The sequence below is a fragment of the Passer montanus genome, unplaced genomic scaffold (genome assembly GCF_014805655.1).
Source record: "Passer montanus isolate IOZ18808 unplaced genomic scaffold, ASM1480565v1 scaffold5, whole genome shotgun sequence".
In the NCBI taxonomy this organism is placed as follows: Eukaryota; Metazoa; Chordata; class Aves; order Passeriformes; family Passeridae; genus Passer; species Passer montanus.
Window position 1 is genome coordinate 6,739,814 of NW_024369929.1, and position 24,434 is coordinate 6,764,247.

At 37.4% G+C, this 24,434-nt stretch overlaps 1 protein-coding gene and 2 long non-coding RNA genes across 6 annotated transcripts in view; 2 read left to right on the forward strand and 1 right to left on the reverse strand.

Annotated features, from left to right (window-relative positions):
* The window catches only part of DMXL2 (Dmx like 2), a 46,086-nt gene that overhangs the window by 8,050 nt on the left and 13,602 nt on the right, over positions 1 to 24,434 (reverse strand). The window contains exons 12-37 of one of the 2 annotated variants that reach the window (XM_039722742.1): positions 23,616 to 24,312; positions 21,841 to 21,962; positions 20,690 to 20,779; positions 19,218 to 19,335; positions 18,346 to 18,465; positions 17,657 to 17,884; positions 15,356 to 17,035; positions 14,946 to 15,056; positions 14,051 to 14,220; positions 13,400 to 13,497; positions 13,074 to 13,239; positions 11,858 to 12,122; positions 10,189 to 11,276; positions 8,906 to 9,097; positions 8,103 to 8,179; positions 7,689 to 7,819; positions 6,791 to 7,039; positions 5,045 to 5,226; positions 4,601 to 4,731; positions 4,022 to 4,107; positions 3,582 to 3,783; positions 2,362 to 2,479; positions 1,515 to 1,577; positions 1,034 to 1,120; positions 833 to 954; positions 41 to 179 (exon numbers count right to left, since the gene is read on the reverse strand). In XM_039722742.1, coding sequence (XP_039578676.1) covers positions 41 to 179; positions 833 to 954; positions 1,034 to 1,120; positions 1,515 to 1,577; positions 2,362 to 2,479; positions 3,582 to 3,783; positions 4,022 to 4,107; positions 4,601 to 4,731; positions 5,045 to 5,226; positions 6,791 to 7,039; positions 7,689 to 7,819; positions 8,103 to 8,179; positions 8,906 to 9,097; positions 10,189 to 11,276; positions 11,858 to 12,122; positions 13,074 to 13,239; positions 13,400 to 13,497; positions 14,051 to 14,220; positions 14,946 to 15,056; positions 15,356 to 17,035; positions 17,657 to 17,884; positions 18,346 to 18,465; positions 19,218 to 19,335; positions 20,690 to 20,779; positions 21,841 to 21,962; positions 23,616 to 24,312 — 6,732 coding nt within the window. The remainder of the gene's footprint in view (positions 1 to 40; positions 180 to 832; positions 955 to 1,033; positions 1,121 to 1,514; positions 1,578 to 2,361; positions 2,480 to 3,581; positions 3,784 to 4,021; positions 4,108 to 4,600; positions 4,732 to 5,044; positions 5,227 to 6,790; positions 7,040 to 7,688; positions 7,820 to 8,102; positions 8,180 to 8,905; positions 9,098 to 10,188; positions 11,277 to 11,857; positions 12,123 to 13,073; positions 13,240 to 13,399; positions 13,498 to 14,050; positions 14,221 to 14,945; positions 15,057 to 15,355; positions 17,036 to 17,656; positions 17,885 to 18,345; positions 18,466 to 19,217; positions 19,336 to 20,689; positions 20,780 to 21,840; positions 21,963 to 23,615; positions 24,313 to 24,434) is intronic. The other variant, XM_039722743.1, reaches the window with a different exon arrangement.
* On the forward strand, positions 5,131 to 15,796 carry LOC120508819. 3 transcript variants are annotated; one of them, XR_005629092.1, is made up of 6 exons: positions 5,131 to 5,236; positions 6,720 to 6,944; positions 7,620 to 7,852; positions 8,033 to 8,222; positions 15,387 to 15,512; positions 15,665 to 15,796. It is a non-coding gene; the product is annotated as an uncharacterized LOC120508819 (long non-coding RNA). The 3 variants fall into 3 exon arrangements; XR_005629093.1 differs by lacking the exon at positions 6,720 to 6,944 and having other exon boundaries at positions 5,143 to 5,236; XR_005629094.1 differs by lacking the exon at positions 5,131 to 5,236 and having other exon boundaries at positions 6,836 to 6,944; positions 7,683 to 7,852.
* LOC120508821 lies at positions 17,708 to 21,834 on the forward strand. Its single transcript, XR_005629095.1, has 4 exons — positions 17,708 to 17,839; positions 19,814 to 19,866; positions 21,172 to 21,314; positions 21,669 to 21,834. It is a non-coding gene; the product is annotated as an uncharacterized LOC120508821 (long non-coding RNA).

A 24,434-nucleotide genomic window follows, 5' to 3' on the forward strand; every position in this document is an offset into this window, starting at 1 on the left:
AACACCAGCTCTCCTGAGCTGCACACACAGAAGTACTCACCACACCAGCTCCAGTGCTGGTTTGCCCAGTGCCTAGCCAGGGCATGGATGGAGATGGCTGGATCTGACTCACTCCAAATGATGGTGCACTTGAAGGAGCCAGTGTTGTGGTAGAACCACGGAAGTCAACGTCATCAGAACTGTAAAAGAACAGTTCTGCTTTAAACAAACACTTCTTTGCTCCTAATAATCTTTAATATTTGTCAAGAGCCTAATGGCAGCGGGTAAAGAAAGTGACAATAATGAGGCTATAAATTGATAATTCCTGCACTTACTCAATACAAATTCTTTCCATGAGCCCCAAATCTATCCATGTTTAATCTCAAGAGAGGATCCCAGTATAAGAATATAAACTTCCCTGAGAAGAATATTGTTGGGCTGTCCCTGACCTGTGTGTGCAGTGTGCAGGGAGCTGGTGCAGAGGAGTGCTCGCTGCAGGTGATGCACTGACACCTCTCAGCACAGGAATGGAGGGGACAGAACAGCCAGCACCAGCTACCACAGCTGCCCTCCACACTGCACTGATGCAAGGGAACTGCAGGGTGTCCAAGGCAGCACTTCCTTCGTTATCTTATGCACCACATGGAATTTCACTTCACTGCACACTGCACACATTCTTAAAGACAGTAATTATTCTCTTGCTTTCCCTCACTTGCAAAGCAATCTGAAACCTACTGAAGAAGAGTAATTAATGTTTTTTGTATGCTCCATTTGTGCTTACACAGGTAATACAGACACAGCCTCACAGAATATCAATACTCTTATTAATATAACCACAAAGAAACAATCCTACCTTTTAGACTCTCTGTCATATTCTTCCCCAATCCATATAAACGACTGAGCAGCCAGTAGAGCTGAAATATCAAGTTCTTGAACATCATGTGTAGATGCCAAAACAATTTCATTGCTGTTTGCCTATGCAGTACAAACACAAAATTTATACTAACTATAATTAAGATATTTTATTACATTTCATGTAGTATTTGAGGCTTACCTTGTTAACTGCAAATGCCATTATCATATCTGATTCTTTGTGAATGATTTTTGCTTTTCCTCCAGGGTATCCAAGATCTGCTTCAACCTACAAAACATTTATAAAAAGCTTCAATTAGAGTGAAAATCCATTTTTTAGTGATACATTCAGAGTGCAAAAATCTATACAAAATTCATGCAAGAAAAGTTCAGTGGCCTTAGCATTGTTTCAGTAGCTACACTTTAGAGTTCTCATACTCTTTGGTGTTCTAGTAGCCAAAAGTGATATTTGAGTGTAAGAAACACAAAGTTGTGTGTGCAACACTATTTACAAGGTGTTCACTCATCCCAATTATCAGGACATCTGAAGTTAGTTCATGGATTAAAAGCCTGTCACACAGACTACACAGAACACACAGCTTCTGTTAGTCACATTAGAAAAGAAAAGCCAGTTCCACAGAACTTTTAAGAATGTGCTAGAGGTTTGGGAGAAGGGATACTACCTTGTTTTTGTGATCTTCTGCTACGCAGTTTTGTTTGACCTGCTCCACACGATCTTCTACAGACTACATAACATCACACAGTCACAAACACAAAACACATGCACAAACAAATATAAAAAAAGAATGAAACATTCCAAACTAGATTTTAAAGGCCACTCTGTCAGTAAATGAAGACAAATGTATTTTTAACTTTTTATAAAAGGCACAGAAACTAAGACAGGAAGCTAAACAAACTCACTTAAAATGTAATGCCTCCTAGATGAACACAAAATGTATGATATAGTAAATAAATGGAGGAATAATACACACACAAACTCCATACTTACAGGAATTCTAAAAGATACCAAATAATATACTTATTTCCCATGATAATTATGTGCTTGCTTAAATTTTCAGTCAGAACATAGCAGTTGTAACTGGTACAATTTGTAAAGCCCCATATTATATATTGCTATATAATATTACCTTTATATGTATATATTACTCATGCATATATACATATACACAAATGAATAGCACATTTAAATTTCTTTTTCAGTATGACACACCAAAAAAAGAAAGAATTTTCAAATTTCTTTGCTTGTTACTGTTATTGCAAATGTTCTGTTTATTAGGATAGTATTCAAATACATAAAGGTGAAATATGACTTGTTAAAAATATTTGGTTCAGTTGCTATCCCAATCAACAACATGGCAGTCATGTTGATTTTGAAAAAAAATCCAAACATTGTTAAATGAGAGAAACTGAAATGTCGATGAAAAATGGGAAGAAAAACTAAATACTGAGGAGACTACAAAACAGTTATAATTGAGCTTTTTTTTAAAAAAAGTTACATCCTTTGTTTACCTCACTCTGCTTTCTTTTCTTTGTGAATATATATCTTATGAAAGTCTCCTGAAGAAGTTCTTGCTTCACAAGAAAATGCCAGAGCCTTTTTGCTGGAAGAGCTGAGTAATCCTTTGATCTGCATAAAACAGAAGAAAGAAAGAAACACAGAGTATCCGGAGTTAGAAGGGACCCACAAGGATCATTGAAGTCTAACTCAAATCTAAAAATTCCACCATGTGCCTGAGAGTGCACATGGTGGAATTTGCCATTTAGCTTTTTCTAATTACACACCTACGCCTCCACTGACACAGCTTCAGGCCCTTCATTCCCTCATGTCCTGTCACTGTCACCAGGGAGCAGAGATCAGTGCCTGCCCCTCCTCTTCCCCTCACAAGGAGGCTGTACCTGCAGTGAGGTCTGCCCTCAGTCTCCTCCAGGCTGAACAGACCCAGTGCCCTCAGCTGCTCCTCACACGGCTTCACCTGCAGACCCTTCACCACCTTCACTGCCCTCCTTTGGATGCTCTCTAATAGTTTCATATCCTTATTATATTGTGGCACCCAAAACTGCCCCAGCCCTTGAGGTGAGGCTGCCCCAGTGCAGAGCAGAGTAGGACAATCCTCTCCATTGCCTGGCTGGCTGTGCTGTCCCTGATGCCCCCAGGACACACTTGGCCCTCCTGGCTGCCAGGGCACTGCTGACTCATTTTGCACTGTTGACTCAGTTGTAGTTTAATATATTGAGAAAAGCAAGCTATTTCTGAATTGAAAACACAGTTCACTATCTGCATTTACAGACACCTCCAGGCATGACACTGTCTAAACACAAGAGGATTAGCCTTAAAAGGACCTTAGTACAACTGTCTTTCTCCTCCCCCAGACATCTGCATGTATTATATAACTCTGCTGTTGCTGGGATAGAGTGAGAGACAACTGCTACTGAAGGAATAGTCAAACAGGTTGAATAGGGTGTTTCCAGCAGCAGCCACTGCCCTTGATTCCTACAACCTCTGCTCTTTCCTCATTTTCCTCTCTTGTTGCAGTTGTGAGAAGTGCAGCAGAGGAAGTAAAGGCAGCTGCATAAGAATGAACAAAGGGATGTGGGAAAATGGTTTCTGTAAAACATTGGCTACTAGACTTAAGAGCTAGACAATCTTTGGCTGTTTAACATGAGGAGGAAATGCTCTTTAGAATTTTTGTGATCAAAGAATGTGGTTTTGCTAGCAAAAAAATACTTACTTGAATGGTGTGTTCTCAGGTTCAATCATGGCTTTATTGCGGAGAATAGCTGGTCCTGCCCCTACACCCAGGTCACTGGGGTAAGTATTGATGTAGTTTGGAGGTGGACCTTCAAACTGGTCCATTCTATCTTGAAGAATCTGTTCCCAGTGTTCTAAATTTTTTATTACAGCAATGCCCAATGGAGATGTTACAGGCAGATCTAAACAGAAATATTAATGAAGTAAGGCTCAGAGAAAAAAAATATTAAGCTACAGTGAATATAAAATCCCCATAACAACATAACCATCAAAAAAAATCTTGAAAGGAAATGTACATGTTGGCAATTGTAATAAATAATATATTTAATTATTTTAATTTTAAAGTTAAAATTAGAACATGAAGTCCAATAGAAAGCCATATATGCAGAAAAATAAAATGTGAAGCAGGATTTAGCATACCAGTGAATTCCAGACCAGCAATGGGAAAGAAGTTCTTAATGTTGTGCAGAACTAATTTTACCATTGTCAGATGTAGAAGAGCCCAGCTGTATAAAAAGAATAGATTTAGTCACGTTAAAAAACCATTAAGAGATATCTACAGAGTTTTTTTCATCTTCAAGCAAATACACAGGTTAGAAAAACACTGTAGGAAGGTTGTATTTAACCTGCACCTCACTGAAAAACTCCATGCTTGAATCAGCAGTCTAGACCATTATTCTAGAGCTGGCATTGTGCTATATTATTTTGAGCCTTAAAAATGAAAATGGGTGCTTCTCAGTTCTTTTCCCCTCCCCAAAAAACTGCAAACCACACAACTTCAACTTCCTAATCCCTTTTTTCTGGCAAGTAAATGGGGAACTGTTATTGTGATGAGAATTTGTAATTTCTGTAATCCCACTGCCATAGAAAAGTCTGCCCACAGTACTAAAATTGTTTCAATTATGTTGGATGGTGCAGAAGATCCATAAGATTTTGAATTTGGAAGCAAAGGTAAGCATTTAACAAAATTATTCTAAAATAGTGACAATTTCTGCTGACCTGTAAGAATTGGCATCAGTGTGTTCCTGGATCTGCACATCAGAGAGGAAAGCATCATCCTCTTCCTCATCACTGTGAATGCTTTCATCAGAATCATAGATAACACCACTGTCTGATAAAGGGAGAAAGGGCTGCAATGCAAAGCAAAAGTCTGTATAAAAACAATATTCTCATCTCTTCTCTGACTTCACTTATGACTCTCATAGAATTTAAGTGATAGCAATTTAACCTCTAAGTCAATATCCCTAGAAATACAAATAATTAGCAAGGGGGGTAAGCGTTAATCACCATTACTGACAAGAGGCATGTTTTGAAAGTGAAGTAATAGACTTGTAAGCTCTTTTTCCTTTATCATCAGGATAATATTCTGCATCTTACTACTAAGAGTGCTCAAAATTTTCACTTTATTTTTGTCCTTTAAAATTTAATGGAATTTTCAATTACCTTTGCCATAAAATAGTCCCACATGCTGAGTTCTGGAGGAATAAACTTTTCTTTGTAAGAGGGTCTTTCTGCAGGTACAGGTGGTGGCACATTGCTGTCTTTTACTGGTCTTCCTGGCACCAGCATTCTCATGTTGAACCGACGGCGGTGTTTATCCATTTCTTCTGATGGAAGAGGAGGTGCTAAAATCAGGTAATTAAAAAAGCTGATATTAGTACTGCATCTTTAAAATGTCTGTATTTTATAACTGAAGCAACTAACACCACTGTTATTAGTACTAATTTCTACTCATTTAGAATCAAAGCCAGCCTAAATAAAGTAAGTGCAATCATAAAAAAGTTTCATTATAATAAATTCAATAACTGTGGCATTTAGACATTGGATATATTTTGGGAAATACATTTTAGATTTACATACTGGATTAAGTTCTTGAGATGTAGCTTTTAAAAAGTCTTTTAGCTGAACAATTTCTCAAGAAAGAAATAAGGAAATTCAGAAACTTTGTTGAGAAATAATGGAATATGTAAAATATCACTAAACATTATCCTGCACAATTAGCAGTTACTCAAATATAAACCAAAGAATTCTTAGGGTATCAAAGAAAATATCTGAATAGAAAGACAGGCTTTTAGACAATTGAAGTCTACTTGCAAGGTTTATGATTTAAAATGCCTCAATAGTAACCAAAATATTAATGTGGAATTTGTTTTTCAAAGTGTTATTGGCCTGCCAACATTGAATATTACACTTACTTTATTACAAGGGAGCTAGGTATTTAAAAGCTATTCTGTTTGTCCAAAAAAGCCACTACCAACACTCATCTACACTGCAAGTCTTTACAAACCTTCATTACCATCCTCTGCAACATCAGAAGCTGTAGCAGCTTGAAGGTTAAAGGAAAACAGAATACATCTCAAATGAACACAACTTATAGAAGTTATTAATGCTATTACCTTATGAAAATAATGCCCTAAATGAGTTTAACTTATTCCATGAATGACAGATACCTGTTGTATATACTTGTAATGGTGCAATGCCTCATTACTGTTTGGTTTTTTATTCTGGAGAGAGAATGTCTAATTTTTGCATAAGTTTCAAGTCTGTGTGATCTGATTTTCAGTATTGCTGAAGTTTATCACAAATGGTTGTATCTGTCCTTTTCTTCAGAGTCTGAATTCAATCTCTACCTTTGCTTTTCCTCATGCAGCATATTAACACTTGCTCATCTTTGTAAAAATCCTGGGTTTAGGTGGAGCTTACATATGCATGAGCTGTTTTTCTACCAGATGGAAGTTGGTATTTCTTCTCTGTGGTCTTGTGCTAGGTGAAATTCTACCTTGCAATATAAACTGATTTCAGAGATATTGTTTCCTACTTACTGCAGTCATTAAATAACAACACTCATCTCCCATAAAAAACCCATAGGTATTAACACTGATTTATATCACCTGGGGTTTTTTTTCCCCTAAAAATAATGGCTGGAAGTCCTGAAAAATGTTATAGATAAGCGTCTACTATTACTATTATTACTATAATAACTATACAGTTTTATGGCAAATACAAAATGTGCTGTATACCATTACAAAGGACAACTGTGAGGCTAGTATTATTTGTTTCAGCTTTTTAGTGAATGTGTTTTCTTGCCGGTAGTTTCTTAAATTCTGTTCTTTAAAAGGAAGGAAGGTTCTCCTACCAGAAGAGGCATAAAATGCACACCATTAATGTGAGCTGTAGGGAGCAGTGTACCTGGGATGTTCTCGGACTGCCGGCGGGGTTTCACGAGCAGCTTGACGCCCCCTCCAAAGACAGCAGCCCACATGCGGCTGTTGAGCGGGTGCGCCGCCAGCCGGAACAGCTCGTTACACGAGTTGGTGGCCAGGGCGTGGATCAGCAGACTCAGGTACACGGCTACAACAGCTTCACACAGCAGGATGTTCAGCTTTGGTTGGTCTTCATCCTGAGCTGAACTTAAGAGGTTGATAAGTGAACTCACACCTGCAAAGAGGAAACATTATGGGATTAAATGAGTAGGAGGACAAATGGACAAAAAGGAAATGTTTTACCTTTACACTTTATGGTAAACGCTAGTAGCCACATGATGCTTTTATTCAGATGAAACATACTGTTAACAGTTTCCTTAAAATCAAAAATATCAAAATTATAAAAAGCCTTCTTAGGTCTGGGACTTTTGCAATGCACTTCTCTGCAAATACTATGGGCAGCTCAGCGTGCCTATGAAATTCCTGCACCATTTCCATAGTTTATGCTTGTACATCAGAATTAGCTGCTTTGACAGCTATACCAAGTACAGCACACATGTAGGACAGTACTGTGGAGACAAAAGAGGTAGCATTGCTAAGGGGTTAGGCAGACTGGAGGAAAACGTTTTGGGGTGACAAATTGTCATTAAGTTTATCCTAAAGATCATCATCTCTTCTTCAAGCAAGATGTTTGCCACATACAAAGTTTATTTTTATTTGTTTTGATACATGAAGAAGTGAAAGGCTGTTACTATTTTGAGAATTAAGTTAGAAACATCTGTCATTGATTATCCACTATTTAATCTCTCATACAGGACAGTGAAATAATTCTGGCACATGGAGCTGGCCCAGTGGAGCTAAAAGTAGCCTTATTTTAGTCTCACCAGGCCACTGAGCAGGAGATGAGTTTGGAGTTGCGTGCTCTTCGATGCTTTCTGTCCTCAGTCTGCGTCGATCACTCAAAAGCAGTCCTTGATAGACCATCCCAGTAAATTGATTTGCTTCTGTTTGACTGCTGCACACAAATAAATATTTTTCTGATGAGAAAGTGAGTATCCCAAATGAGAGTGACATCATATTTTCCTACTGTTTACTGAAAAACCCTGAATGGTTGGTGTTATTTTATCTGTGTAAAATTGAATGGGCATATCAAAGTTAGCAATGTTTAATATGTGAAAGTATCTTTACCCATTAACAAACATTTAATCCCTTTTTAATTCACATGCAGGAAGAATTTCCATTTAGGATGCACAAAGTATACTGCAAATGTAGGACTATATGAAAACTTCCCTCTTTACCTGTAGCTGTGGCTGTCACATAGTGCTTGATAAATGGATGCAGAAAGAGAAGCTGCTAAAGAGTGAAGTGTGTACACCTAAAAGAAAGAGAATCAATGAGCTATATGTTTTATATAAAAGGTGAGTAAAATACATTTCTTTCTAAAGGGTATTGGAAATGTGTTTGCAGGACTGTCCTAGTTTTAAAGCAAGTGCAAGAAATAGTAACTGAATGTTACTTTAAGTTTACAGTACAGTGCTTAGAAAATCACAACTATTTGTTCAAGATAATTTGATGGCAGTCAACACCTTCTAATATTATGTCAATATAATTACCTTGATTCTAATACAGAACAGCCACAGTAAATGAGCACACTGAAGTAGTGATTAAGCACATCCTGTTATGACAATGAATTTGATGGAATGGTTCCTGGAAGCCGTACTATATAACACTTCAGTTCAATGTAGCAATACCTACTCAATACACATAAAATACAAAAAGTTTGTGTAGTCATAATATAATAGTTTTATCTAAAATATCTTTCCTTACCTCAGTTATGTGTTTATAAATTCCATTAGTCTCCAGGAGTAACAAAATAACTGGTTCTGCCTCACAAGGCAACAAAAACAGTCCAGTTCTTAAAAAGAGGAAATGCAAGGATTTCTTGGAAAGTTCAATGAAATCCCCAGTGTGAAGAAAATGGTACTATCCAACTATTAAAAAAGTAAAATTTTCCTAAACTCACCCTGTGCTCATTCCTGTCTTTTCCTGCTATCTTTCCATTTCATCAAACATTAGGCCTTAGATTAAAGCTATGAATTACCTTGACATCTTCAATATTAGGATGTGGTGGTGACTTCATCTGCACAATAGTGTAAAGTATATCATGGATGTGGTTGTTTAAGTACAGCACAGGATTAGCTATCACAGTTTTTGTGGATGCTATGCTTGCAGAAAGCAGTGGAAGTGTTGTGGGTAGTGGAAGCGGAGACTGGAGTTGCTTTACAGTAGTTTCCTGTTTTAAAAGAAAAGACTGTATTTAAAATCATTGTTTTGAAAAAAAAAAAAAACAGAGATAATTTTACATCTTAAATATATTTCCCAGATTATTTATCCTCTTCCACTGCTGTCTACTCAGTACACACAAGATTTTACTGTCAAAAGCAAGTAATTATTTACTATAATTACAAGGTTCAGACCTGATAGCCATGTTTGCTGGAGCACATTTTGATTTCATGCAGGAAGAGTATTTTCATGTAGTTCATTAGGAAGCATGGAGATTGTCTGTTAAGAAACACTAACTAAAAATGTACTTGCAGTAGCAAAAGTTGGTACAATAGTCAATGGTCTGAGGGTCTGAGTTTAGGAACAAAGCCAAATTTTTACTCATCTGAGTTTCTCAAGGGGAAACAAACAGAACTTTAAAAAATTCTTTAATGTACATTCTAAGCCAAGTACCACCAAAACAGCTGTCTGCTGCTCCTATTTGAAATAGGAAAACTCTAGGACTAGAGCATTTGAAAAGACTTGCCCAGTATCAGATTATTTGCTGTAGCTCAATGTAGTAGTTAACATTTGCTGTAAAATATCCCTTTTTGTATGAAATGTAGAAAATGCCATAACTGAGTAAAGTGAGTAGTACCCTGTCTGACTTTATATTATTTGTTGAGCCTTGAAGCTAACAGCCCATTCTTTGTAGCTCCTTTGCATGATCTGTAGAGGTCTAGGAATGACATTGTTTTATTTCAGTAACTGTGAATTTAATTTATTATATAGGTACCTAGAAATTGTGACCAAAATTATGTCACAGTAACATAGACAACGCTGCAGCTACAATATGAAACAGCAACATTTATATTCCATAATCATAAGTAGCCTGATCCTCAGTGTCACATAGCAGATTCTTCAAAACCAAATAATCCATATTGGGAAATGCAGCACACTTAAATAGCAAGTTCTTTCTCCAAGAACATTAAAATTATCATGACCATTAGACTAACAGAACATTACCAGAAACTATCTAGGCACAAACTCATGCATTTGACATAACTGACAGTCTAGAACTGTTCACATTCATCAGCAGAAATTAATTTTGAATTGCTTTACCTGCTGTGACTCCTGCAGCAAGAACTTCAGCTCCATCCTTACAGATGCTAAACCTCCACCTTGTGCCCCATGAAGACTACAATAACTGAGGAAAACCCTGAGAAGAGCTTGGTTCTTCTGCAGCCACCACTTCCTTCTCTCAGCATGTTCTCGCTTGGCCTGTAACCTGCGTCTTTCGATCTGGTGCCGTTCGTACGAGCCAATGTCTGGCTTATCCATAATATCTTCCGGGTCAAGCAGATCCCCATTTACTTTGGTATATGTTTTACAGTAGTCTTTGTCCCCTGTGTCATGGTTGCATATTTCATGCATAGCAGCAATCTCTTTTTCCAGCCAGTTGTACAGTTGAAATCTGAGCTTTCCTCCATCCACTTCATAACCTGTAGCCAAAGTCCTCAGTTCAGTCATAAGGATTTTCAAACAGGCCCTGAATTTCAATTGCTCAGCAATAACATCAACCTCAGTGTCTCCTGCCTCAGAAACCTCGCCATGTGGTGTTTGAGCCATGCTGGTGTCTGAGGTCTTCTCATCTTCACTCTTAGAATCAGACTTTTTCATCATTATCCCAACATCCTTGTCTTCTTCATCTGATCCATTTTTGTCTTCACCCCAATCAAGAGTAAGTGGCTCATCATCAAATTTTACTGCTGGTTGACTCCAGTCAAATTGTGCTGAAGATTCAGCAGTGCTCCCCAAAGCAAAGGAAGTTGAAATGGGTTTTGACCAGTCTATATCACCACTTCCAGCACCATCCTGTAGGGCTTTGGAATCTGAAATGTCAGTCTGGATTGAAGGACTGGATGAATCTTTTTCTCCAGCTACAGTAGACTTTTTTCTTATTTTTGGAATTTTGGAAAGGACTTCAAGAGCTAGTACAGGGCAGCCCACTTTAAAGTGAGCATTTGCAGTAGTGAAGAATAATTTTCTTTCTATAAGATTAATTTTATCAACAAAGCTTTTCTCAGTTTTTAGACCTAAGGTGGCGAGAGTTCCTTCTGGGGAGCTGAAGTATCTTCGGATGAGCAAAGGGTGGGTCCGAAGATAGTTGTAGAAACTGAACACCACAGGATTGCAGGATTTGACGATAACTGAGGAATTAAACAGATATGACATCCTCTGAAAATGCCTTTTAGATAGTATTATTCTGTTTTGCAGTTATTTCCTGCATTAGAGATTCATCAAAACACATAAACAAAGACAATTTTGGGTCTAGTAATCAAAACAAAACAAAATAATTACTTATTCTCCACAAAAAGAATAAAGGTATGAGCTGAATGAGTAGAAAGATACAAATTCTGTCATTTGCCTTGCAGTGATATTGCACGCAGCTAAGATGATCGTCCAGGTAGAGATTTCCCCAAGGAAATTCCTATAGGGAACATGAAACCTATGTAGCCATCTGTCTCTTAACATTAATCTTGAATAGATGGGATACGAAATCCTGCTACAATACTGCTAATTCCTAGAAGCAAGAGTAAGAATTTAAGTCCACTGGAAAAAAGACCAACCAGCATTCATTACTAAAGAAGAATTGTATGGAAGTGCCAAACAAAGACAGCTCTCCTGAGCTTAGCTGACAGCAGGAACTAAGTTTGGTGTTAGAGGGTTGAAGACCCTCTCTTCTTTTCTTAATAAGTTTTCCCTATCAGATTAATATTTTTTCCCTTACCTGGGTTTTCATCATCATCTTTGGGCGTTTGTTCCAATAATGTATCCAGTGCTCGTGTGTAATCTTTCATTATCCAGTATGCAATGCTTCTCAGAAACGGATCAGAATGCAACTTAGTACAGCTGAATCCAGTTCCATCCTTCTGGCAACCCAAAATCTTTTCATAGAGAATGGAGGTGTATGTGACAGAGGTTTCAAACTCTGATTCATACAAACGAGCAATGACCATGGCCAACTGGATGTCTTCCATTTTCTCAAGGCACACCTATGATAAGGAGTGGGGAAAAGGTTGTTTTATAAGGGGAGTTCTATAAAATAAAGTGAATAGCAATATATGTTTACAGAACAGATATTTTTTTCCTCCTCTTATCTGTTCTTTGAAGTATAAATTAATCTTCAGGTCAAAAATACGTTAAGTGATAAATATCCAAGTAACATTTTCTGCTGTTTGGAAAAAGGTGTACTTTTCTCTATTTTAGGGATTTAATATGCGTAGAAGTACATAGCATTAAAAAAATAATATGGCAGAAGATAAGGATGTCTATTTTTATTCCATCTAGTAGAATAATTGCACCCTCCAACTTTCATATTATTATGTCACTGGTAAGATATTTTTCACACCATCTCATGTAGAATTACATCTCTGAGGAAAATACATTCTCAAGCGAAGACAAACATACTGAAAATAAATAGGCAGATATTCTAAAGGTTCTCTAAATCCTATCCTCTCCTGAGAGATACTGCTTAGCTTTTCCTTCTCACAGCTCCCACCGCCCTTGTGCCAAGCAACATCATAGCTCCACTAAAAAGGGATTCCAGAACTGCTTCACAAGAGAACTCTTGACTTTTTTTTTTACTTAATATTGCACCAAGAGGTCATGCAGAATGGCTCGAGGCTGAACAGAGTGCTACAACTTAACTGTGCTGTTCAAACAAAGTTTTGCCAGAAGAGTCACAGTTCCAAGTACTCACAAGAGTACTTCCACTGAGGAATGGTATCTGAACAATTATTCTGGATTTCAAATCAGCTTCCCAGTTGCTTTTCACAGTACTGTGGAGGTAAATGGTATGTCTGCAGGGCAAAAGGGGGTCCTGTGTGGACATACCATCCCATTTCTGCTGCCACAAATTGTGAAAACTTCAGAGGACAGCTTGTAAGGATGCAGTAACATAGATCAAATTAAAAACTGAAACTTAATTTCTCAAAAGCAGATACCTCTATAGCATCTTTTAGTGAACCTGCTAGCAAGAAAAATGCAGCTGACTGCTCAAAACGTTGTTTTCCCAACAAAGCAAAAGCATTTTTTAAAGCAGCTTTACGCCATCGGTCTTCATTGAAGTTGTGGCTGAAAAAGGCAGTCATCTTTTCATCATGCTGGGACCTGTATAAAGAAATGCAATGTATAGAGCTATTTATTATGTACCTCAGCATACTATCACTTGAACAACATTACTTGAAATTAACTCTACTCTTGAATGAATTCTGCTTTGTATTCCTGGTTCAATTAAGATTTAATCAAACTTCAAGTCAGCAGAACTCACCTAAACAGACCCCACACCACTGCTTTTTTCTTCATAGCAAGGTAAAAAAGTGCAGCATCTAAGGCATCATTGTTCCTCTGGAACGAAGCTTTTGCAACCTGTAGTGAACAAAGCCTACTATTATTGATGAACATGTAAAAGCTGCTTTTAGCTAAATAACCTGTGTTCTTTGTCACAGAGGATTGCCAGGTAGACTGTGTTATTTCTACAAAGCAGCAAAGTAATTTCTGTGATGTTTGATTCCTATGTAACAGAGCTCTACACTGCAAATGCTTTTAAGAGTCAGAAATACAGCACTACTGCAGACAGCAACTCCTCTCAAGCACAGTGGGACATTAGCAATGTGCAAATAAAAATATTTTCTTTTAAATTGTTACAGTAACTCATACTATTAAGTGAAATTTCTCTGGCAATCCATTACTTAAAAATACTTAAGCTAATAACAGTATTTCTTGAATGAACACTGTTTGGGTTTTGTATAGGACTCTCATGTAATTGGATTTGGAGTACTAGGATAATTGTTTTGCTCCTGGATTCTTTGAATGAACTGTAATATTTAAAAATGTATTTTTATATTAGATGTCTTGGAAATTCAGTATAGTAGACACATCTAACAGCATGGAGCTAGAATCTGTAACCAGTAAAAGGTACCTTCTCAATGCACCTTCGGAGAGTGTTGATATTCCTGACCCACCAACCAATGCCCATAGCTCTCAGCTCAGACCACTGTGGGTCTCCCTTCTGGATAGCTGGAATCATATTAATCAACTCCTCCTCAGCCTCAGAATGGAAAGCCCATGCAAAATGGCAAGTTGACAGGCCTAAACAATAACATAAACCAATACAATTCAGAAGACTAAGAGTTGCTAATAAGCAAAAGGAATATTTCAGGGATGCAAAGTGGGGTCTCCAACCCAAGGGCTGGGTACATCTGAGAGACACTGATTCCCCCAAAAGGAAGTACAGCTGTTAAATGAACAGCTGAAGTATCTTTTTGCTTGCTAGGGATGTCCTCCCCTCTGTACTTCTTTCATAATTTTCCAGTACCCTCTTCATAACTATACAAGAATTATATGTTGAAGGACCAAAGGAAAAATATACTGTTATAATAGAAGCAGACCCATTTTGGGCCAGAAACCCTTCTCTCTGCTCTTTAGGTGGTAACTTCTTTGCTTGTATTGTGAAACAACTTGTGTTATTTCACAACATTTACTCAGATTAAGCAAAAAACCCCAACCTGTTGTGATGAAAATAATAGAATATTCTTTAGGATAAACCCATGCTCATGTAAGGAAATTTCTTAATTCTTCTAGCAGAAATAATGAATTATATATACAATCTGTGTTGGGCAATTTATTCATGCCTCAAACTGGATAGGCCAGAATATTCTACTCTAAAGCTGTAATTTTTTTGCTATTTACAGTCTATGTAGGGAAGTCTACACCAAGCCTTTGCAAGATAATGGCCTTAAGGACATAGAAATTAATATGCAGATAATAGAAATATGACATTATAAATCAAAGGTAAGCAGAGCTGTGAGGGTTACCTTGGTGGAGCAGCTGGACACGGTACAGGGGAGGCAGGGATGTCAGCAGGCAGGTGTGCAGGCGCATGGCCAGCAGGTACCGGAGGCCACATTCATCTAAGGTATCTCTTCCTGTGCCACAGAAAACACTTTTAAACATGCAGCTGAAACATACAGTAGGCAGAGATACAAGCTATCATAACAGTGTGTGAGAAATGTATGTTTCTAAGGCTGCTGACAACCTGAACTACAAGATATTTATTATGTATGAACTTCAAGTTCTTACTTACATCTGTTTTTCTTTCCTGCTGTATCTAACCTGAATAAGTGATGCTAGCTTTCATCTTTGTTATCCCAAAATACCCAAGGACTAAGTTTACCTTTGCTGAGAAGAATAAGAATGTCAATTCAATAACATGTCAGTTACTAACCTGAGTAATTCTTATCTCTGTTCTCATCTAGTTCAGTGCTTGTCGTGGCCACAGTGTCTGCCAAAGCTACAAGGAACATCTGCTCCAGTCGAGTGAGGCCTGGCAAACTTGAGTGCATCAGGTGGCTTGAAAGGACACTGGCGTGCTCTCGGCCAAAGTAAGTTGGCCCATATTGTGACAGATTAATCACTTTGGATTTACTCTCCCTCTTTTCAGGCTCAAAATCTATAAAGTCTTCCGTTGTAACAGGTTGAATCTGGAACAGATCTGAGTACTGATCCTCTGCTTTTCTCTTTGCATGGTCTTCAGAGCCCTGAGGTATTTTAGAAGTTTCTTCGACAACATAGGTGGCATCCTGATCAGCAGCAAGCAGTGCATACAACGGCAGTGGGGGAATTGAGTCTATCTCTGTGTAGTCTCGGGTGCCATCCTTCCCAGCAGTAATGGTATCCTTGGCAGTGCTGCCACTCACACTGATGGTGCGAGAAAGATGGCGTTTAGGACCAGTCCCTTCTCCAGCCTCTGTGTCTTTGACTATTGCAACTTCTCCTGCAATGCATTTAACTAAATGCGACAGAATGGCTTTGGCTCGGCGAACTTTACCCAGGTCCATCAGTTCTAATAACTGGGTTGGATGATACTGGGGTAGAGTAGGTGAAAGAACATGAGCAGCTTCAAAGAGGCCCCCATCCTGAATTACAGTTGGAGTGCCAAAAACATCATCCACAACACCTGCCCCATCAATTACACTCGTCTTCTTCACTACTGCGCTTGTTTTGAGGGGATCTTGCGTTGTTGAGTCTTCAGAAGGAAAAACATCGCTTTCTCCATTACCAAACTTGACTGCGTGTTTCCACTGGGCATATACGTGCATTTCACAGTCCATTCCCACCACCAGTATTCCATCTCTCACCCAGGACAGGGACACAGGCAGGGAAGGAGTGCCATCCACAGATGAAACCAAATCAATGGACCTCAGCAACACCCACTTTGACTTCACACCTTGTTTTATGCTCCCTCCTAGTGGCAGGGTGATGACAGCTACTCCCTCTTTGCTGCTGGTTTGATCTGTTACAATCCCTGAAAGCCTTCCATACATGAAGATGTTGGCACCCACTCCAACTGTCAGTATATGTGAACCATCTTCTTTTGAAACCCAGTCCAAATGCACCAAATGCTTGATACTGGGCACCAGGTATTTGTCTTTATTCAAGAAAGCATCTGACTTACTGTAAACAAATAAATTACTATCCACGCTGACCCTTGAGTCAAGTACACTTCCAACCTTAACTAAATCATCCAGATGAATTGTCTGTTCCAAAACCCACTCTGATCCTCCAGTAGACTCACATTCAAGTATACAAACATGCATGGAAAATTCTTTGGAAACAAACCCATTATGCTGTATGGGTTGTTTGTATGCTACTGCAAGACGTCCTGTGTAAGAACAGCTAACAGCAACCGGCCTTCCTACTATGCTCACTGTACTGCTGTTGTCTTCCCCTTCATCGTTCATTAAAGGCCATTTTCTCCAGTGGTATGTCTCCTTCTCCTCAGTTTTGCTGTTCAGGTCAGTCTCCACAGTGCATCTCCAGAACCGCACTCTGTTGTCCGAACAGGACGTTACTATCAAATAAGGTGCGAGGCAGACAGGGTATATTGATGAGGAACTCAAGTGACCTGAAGTCAGAACAAACATATTTACATTTAGTAATAGACAGTAAAATGCCTTTGTGATTAAGGCAGACATAACACTGTCTACTTACTGCTAGAGAACTTTACAACCTGGTGTTATTTTTTTAATTTGGATTTGGAAAAGGGCAAATAATATCAGAGCCAGTAACAGTCTTGCAGCTTGAACATTACCTATCATCTGCGTTTCTGATCATTATTGAAAGAAAACAAACTGGAACTGAACTAGTTCAGAGAAAGGCTCTTAGAACAATGAGAAGAATACAAAGACAAACAGAAGAAGGTGTAAGTGCATCAGGTAAAAACCCACTATATGTCAAACACAGGAATGATGGCAAATGAGCAACTGGGTATAAACTGTTCATTAATAGATTAAAAGTTACACTTACAACTATTAGAACAGTAAGTTTCAGGAACACTGTTCCTGTGGGGACTTGATACATGTACAGTAGAGCAACATGCCACGGGCATGATAATTTGAAAGGACCTTTTCAGTCCTTTGTGTTTTCTATATTAGTAAATCAGAATCTTATAGGCTGGGGAGATACAATTCTATAAACTAGGAGATAAATAGTGGACCAACTGTATAGAAAAAACTGTTGAAGTTACCTGCTGAAGGAGTTGCTCTTACTACTTCCACACCAACAGGAAGATCCAGGGGTTGGCTATACACAAGTCTGGAGCTCAGAATGAGTTTACTAGCAGTCTGAAGGTTAGCAATTGATGAAGATCGTGGTATGGGACTTGTGCCAGGTGATACATCTGGAGAAGAATCCACAGTCTTCTGCTCAGGTACACTAAGCTTATTATCTGCTGAAGATGCTTCAGTAGGTTTTGCTTTATAAAAAAATGCCAGCAGTGTTAAAAAATTGTTTGTAAGAACAAAGCATGAATGTCAGATAATCAAATTTATTTGTTTCTACAAGTGCTCAAGTTTCACACAAAATAATTATACGATGTGTGCATGCTGTGTCAGTTTTATTGCATGCTGTGACTATTCATTTAAATCATCCATAACATTCTGAAATACTGATAGTTTGAAATAAAGAAGCAACTGCTTAAATACATTACTCATCCCATCAACACACTTTAATATTGTTAGTAGTATAAAGTGCAATCAATATTTGTAAGAAACTTTACTGCTTCTATTACATTGACATATTATTCTGAAGATTCTTGATTTTTAGGCGTCTGCTGGGCAAAGGTGATATAATTTGTTTTATAATAAACCACCAAAGTTTGTTTTATCTTAAGTAATATGATAGAAATGTCTAAGAAAATTACAATCACACACTCACCTAAACAGGCTTGCACAGATTTGAGATGAAGATGCCACATTTGAAGAACAGAACAGCCACTACTATCTTTTTCAATTACTACCAGATAGAACTTCTCTGAGAAAGGTGGTGGACGATACCCTGTAATTTACATATCGTATACATAATATATAAACATATATATTGATATAGGGTCATGAAATTTATATTTAACCTAAATAATTTTTCCGTAGTAAAAGATTCTCTAAAAACTACTCACAATAAAAACCCCATTTTCATCTTTGAAATAAATGGTTAGATTATAAAACAAAATATTGAAACAGTATCATTGGTAGCATGCTTTAATTGACATTTTGATTCCTCATGATGACAGAAGAATTACAAAATAGATACTGACTTACAGACAAACTGAGTATTAATGGTAAATCTAATTTATTAGATATTTGCCTTTCCATTCAGTTTGAACTATTTTGCTAGATTATAAAGACTCTTCTACCTGTCTTCCTTTTTCTTTTGAAGTTTGAAGTCTCCTACCAAACCTTCCAGTGACTTTCCATTGTGTTAACTTGAAATCCAGATCTATTGACATAATCACCTGCAACTACCTATTGATGCAGAAAATGTGCTTCTGTTCTGTTCACATTTTATATACACCATAAATACTTTGAGAAATATACTCTGTCATATAAGCTGTTTCACTCGAAGCAATTAGAAAGTCTTTGTTTAACACAATTTAGCAACAATTCATATGAGCAATACATAACAGCCATTTCACTAAATTTTACAAATTATCATTTACAAGTAAATTACCACATCCCAGCCAGATTTTTTGTATTCCTGAAAAACATCTTTGGTACCATTTAAATTCATATTAGTAACAGTTTATGCTATACCTTGTGATGGCTGGAAAAATATCTCAGTTTCCTTCCCTTCTGCATCCTCCTTATGTGGTTTGTATCCCAAAATGAAGTCTTCTTGGAAGACATGAAGCAATTGTGTGTTTGAGCCACACTGAAACATTGAGCAATTGTTATGCTTCCAGAACAGTACAGCAAAATTTAGTATTAATGCAATTAATTATTTCCCCTGTGCAATCTAGCTACCAACAAGGAAGACTTTCTTTTATAAAGTTTAAAATTATCATCAGAAAACCCTAATATTTATCTTTCATATTATGAACAGCATGTTCTAGAACTCATCATTTGTATATTAAAATAATTTCACCTAGGTCTGCCAGAACAGACAAATTCTGTAATAACACTTCTGCTGCAGTTATTGACAGATGAATTAGTATCTGATTCATTTTTATTTCTTTGGTGTTGAATAAATAACAGTGGCAAAAAGTCTCAGACGTTTATCCCACTTCAGTGGGAGGACATGTCTGCAGCAAATTGCTTGGGAAATCTGTAAAAGGGAACAAATTGCATATTTTCCTTCTCTCAGATATCTTAACATCTATCTTTTCTGACAACAACATATTTCTTTGCAGTAACTTTACCTCGCTACAGAGAAGGCTGCTCATGGTGAAATCCTTCCCTGCTGGTAAGGAAAAATACATCCCCAAAATACAGTGATGGCAAAGTTATGCTGCAAAACACCTTTTTTTCCAGAGAAACAAGATGGTATTCCCTGTACACATTTATAAAAATTATAGGAAAATGTTTCATAAATCTGAACTTAAATTTGAAGATTATATGCTATTGATACATAAAAGACACAGAAATCTATTGACAATAGAGAAACACTTATTTATAAATGACAAAACTCCAAAGTTTTCCAATTAAAATTGGTAAAACTCACTGTTTTTACAAGCTGCTAACAGAAAACAGCACTGGAGCATATACCATATATATCATCAAAATAACTGAGTAAGAAGAAGGCTCAGTTATCCTGCCTGCTCATTGATTAATAAGTATAGCTTTGCTAATTTATAAATTTATTTTACAATACAAACACAAAATCTTGAAGTCATACCTGGCTATCATTCTTAAATTTGGATAGTTAGATCTAGTTTTTAGGTTTGAGCTTGTAGAAGTTATTTTTGTTTGTTTGGGTTTGAGGGGATTGCAATTATTTTCTTTAAATTATGATACCATGGAAACCATTCTTTAGTAAAGTTTTGTTTTCTACAATAATTATGCTTAGAAAATATAGCTTTACTCTAAAAATGAATTTTGAGCTCTTAGCAGGTAACAAAAAGTTGGCTTAGTAAAATGCTCAAGGCATCTCAATATTCACAAAAATTCAAGGCAGTCATTGTCACCATAGAGAAATGTAGTCTCTTTTCAACAGATTAGGCTAATTAACAAACAAATTTATTAAACACCCTTATGTGATTCCCCTAAAGAGTCGACCATTTATTTACTTTGTTAGTTATTGCATCGAGCTCAATGATACATCCTGGTCGAGCAGTAGATTGTTGGCTCACAATATTAAACACCTCCCCAATAAGTTTCTGAAAGAGAGAAAAATGAGTAGAATTAGTATATTTTTCCTTTGGACAGAACAAAATTGCAGTTGCTTATGAGAAACTGATACTTCAATTTTTTCTTGTTGGCACAAACCATAACAGAGTTCTTGCAGTTGTCACTTTGACACTCATGAATAATGTAGCATGTGCACTGTTGTGAGTCAGTAGCTCTTCATGGGGATGAAACACCAGTTTTTATGGAAGCTAAATATTGCTAATTTAAAGATTTATCCTTGCATAACGCCACATAATGTGTTGGTGCAATGAGAAACAATATACCCTTTCACTTCTTTTCAAGCTTCAGGTTTTGTCACAACATGTAGAAAAACCTTCAGTACAGCTTATATATAAGCTGAAAGCTCTATTGATTTTTGCAGGAATGTTCCTAGTCACTGCTCCTAGAACAGATTCTTCAGACTGATCTGAATACTGACAGGCCCTGTCTTGCAAGATGGTTGATGAAATAACAGAAGAATGGAAAAAAATAAAGATGTGTTTCTTTATACAATAACAGTACAAGGTCAGGCTTTACTTTTCCTAAAGTCGCAGAAATGAAAGATAAAAAGAATGAAAGAATTAGTTATTGGAAAAAAAGAAAGCTAATATGACCCTAGCTGATATCCTTATATCCCATCATCTCTGCCCTTCTTTATATAGAGATGTAGCTCAGGTGGATACACCTCAGCCTTGCTTTTCTGTTTTCATCTTCCCTCTTGCTCTTGACTCCCCTTTTCTGAGAGGACAAACTAAGAAATCCTATTTTTCTTTTTCCCATCTGCCACAGGTTGGGGAAACTTGTATGGTAATTTTTGGTTTAGTGCAGACACTTTTAGTGTAATAGTAATAACTGCATTTTTTCAACTAATGCTTAAAGACAGCTGCAACACATGCAACTATACAAGATGTAATGCATAAGATCTATACATGGAATGGCACAAAGATCACACAGAATTAAAGGAAGACAAACCACTGGAAGGGAGAAAAGGTGAGTTACATTAGTTGTATTTTAACAGTTTCAAACTAAACCATTGCTATGTAGAACTTACAGATGATTCAGGGTCAGATAATTCATCCAGAAGCTTTCGTGCATCTACAACAGCTTGATAGAGCCTCAGGTTTTTGCCATCTGATGCAACAAAGCAAGCACTAGCAGAGTTGCAATAGGTACCTAATAGAAGACAAAAAAAATCATGAAGAAAAAAATGGCAGTCAATGGTATGAGGCAGTCTATTACAATCTTCAGTATGTGAACATGCTTCAAACATAATTTTCATCAAGCATTGAAATAAAAAACCTAAGCAAATGTGTGCATTAACACAACATAATTTGAACTTAGAAATAATTCCCTTTCTGTTCATGAATGTACCCAGAACTCCTGAAAAAGGTTCAACAATCTAAGTGAACTCAGGTATATTTACAAGCACTATTCACACAAGCCCCAGTCTGTAGCACACCTAAGGGAATGCTGCCATCCTTTACTATGGTGGTGTTTGATTCACTGGCACCTCCAGGCATTGCTTGGAAGAGCCAACTCCAGATTCCCAAGGTTGTAACAGACAATTCAGGGTAGGAGTCTAAGGGGAAACTATTCAGCCATAGCTTTCTTCTTTGTTTATTGACCCTAGGCTCTTTACATAAAATTAACCTCTATGAATATTCCCTTCTGCCCTGCAGTTTGAAAGTGCAGATATAAAAGTGGAGGGAGAAATAGATCTGTCTACAGTTCTGAATAAAATATGAAACATTGTAAGAGTGTCTTTTTTTGCTTCTCAATAGTATATACAACAGGCTTGACACTCTAATATACATTTTCCTCTAAACTACAAGAATGCAGCTTATTATTTGTGTTTAGAACACTTTGTGGGATACAGACAGCTCAGAATGTTACTATGTAAGCAGAGAAAATGAATTTATTTTAAATCAAATATATTATGTATTTATAACTGTGCATTAGTATAACATTTAATGTTACACCCACAGTACAAATGTCTTTAAGTACTGTATATAAAGATGACAACTACTACAACAGCATCTTTGTGATAATTAGACAATAAATATCTGCGTGGCTGGATGGAGTAACATTTGTAGAAGTAATTTTCTTAATTGCAATGGAAAGCCATAAAATTAAAAACACAAAACCTGAAGAATTGGCCAAGGGCATCACACATCATATGTTGTACAGTCTGACCTCTGAAAAAGTGTTCTTTGCAGTTCTGTAAAGTTAATGTATTTATTTATAAATATCCTGTGTTCCAACCAGGCTTTTGTAAGATTCTGGTGGTCTGAAGAACTTTAGTACTGTTTCAGGACCTCCTAAGCAGTTTTTAGCCAGCATGTTAAAGGAATTACATAATGCCAGTTTTGGCTGGAAATCTTCCCCTATAGTTCTGATATTCAGGTGGTCCAAATACTAGCTCTGTTCAAGCCACTGCCCCTGCAGCTGCACATGGCCAGCACCCTAAGCCATCAGCACACTTGTATTTGCAAACCACATCAATGCAAAGAGCACTCCAGGAAGCTGCCTGAAGCACTGGGGAAAGGCAGCATCTTGTTCTCTGTGGGAGCAAGGAGTGCTTACTCACACAAAGCAGTTCCTGAGTGTCAGCTGATCCACAGGGACTGCAGAAACACTCAGACCACTGCAAGTGATTTGCAGTAGCTTAGCCAAAAAACAAGTAGAAATGCTTAATTTGCATAATAAAATGAAATTTTGGAAAAGTTAATACAAATACACTCCAAATAAAACAGTAATTTATTTTAACAAATTAATTCTACAAGTCACAGTGTTAACTCTGCATGGAAACATGCCAGGTATACTCACCAAGGCAATAGCTGGGAATTAGTGTTGGAAGCCAGGCTACGTTAGAGAAAGCAGAGGTGTGAAGAGAGTTAATTCGGGCCAGCTCAGACACTCCTCCAGTGTAGGATAAAGGTCCTATGGGGTCTACTCGCCACAGAATCAGCTCACTGTAGATTGCATTTGGGTCATGGAATGTACGGGTTGCTGCATTTTTAAGTTGCTGCTTAGAAGAACCTCTCTTATGTTTAATAGGATCCATCATCCTGTTTATCCTGTCGGAGTCCCAGGAGGTGTCTGACTCGGGAGTTAACAGAGCGTTGTGATGAGAAGATGTCAGCAGCAATGGTAAAACGGAATGGCAGGCCAGATCATTGAGGTGAAAGCGGTGTCCACAGTACCTGAACTTGTGGGATACAGTTAGCACAGTAGTGAAAGCTGATTTATCAGCAAAAGTAACTGCCCACTGGTTTAGAGAGCCATCTATATGCTTGGAAATCATCATTACCACAGGAGAAATTATATTCACATTTCCACTGTCCTGGGCAAAGCTTGGTCCTTTGCTTGCTAGAGTATTATTTGGCAAGTCCATTGTTTTCTGCTGTGCAGCACTGCTGCTGTCTTTTACAAAGACAGGACAGGCATACATCATAATATTTTTGCTAAGGGAGCTAGCATCTCCAGATGGAAATGCAACAGGAATCCTAGAAGAAAATGAAACCTAAAAAAAAAAAAAAAAAGAAGAAAAAAAATTAGAATATATGAATTTAGCTTCAGCCTGAATAAATGCTAGCTATTTTACAGGAAGTACTTGAAATTCCTACTGATGTTCAGCTCTAAAGC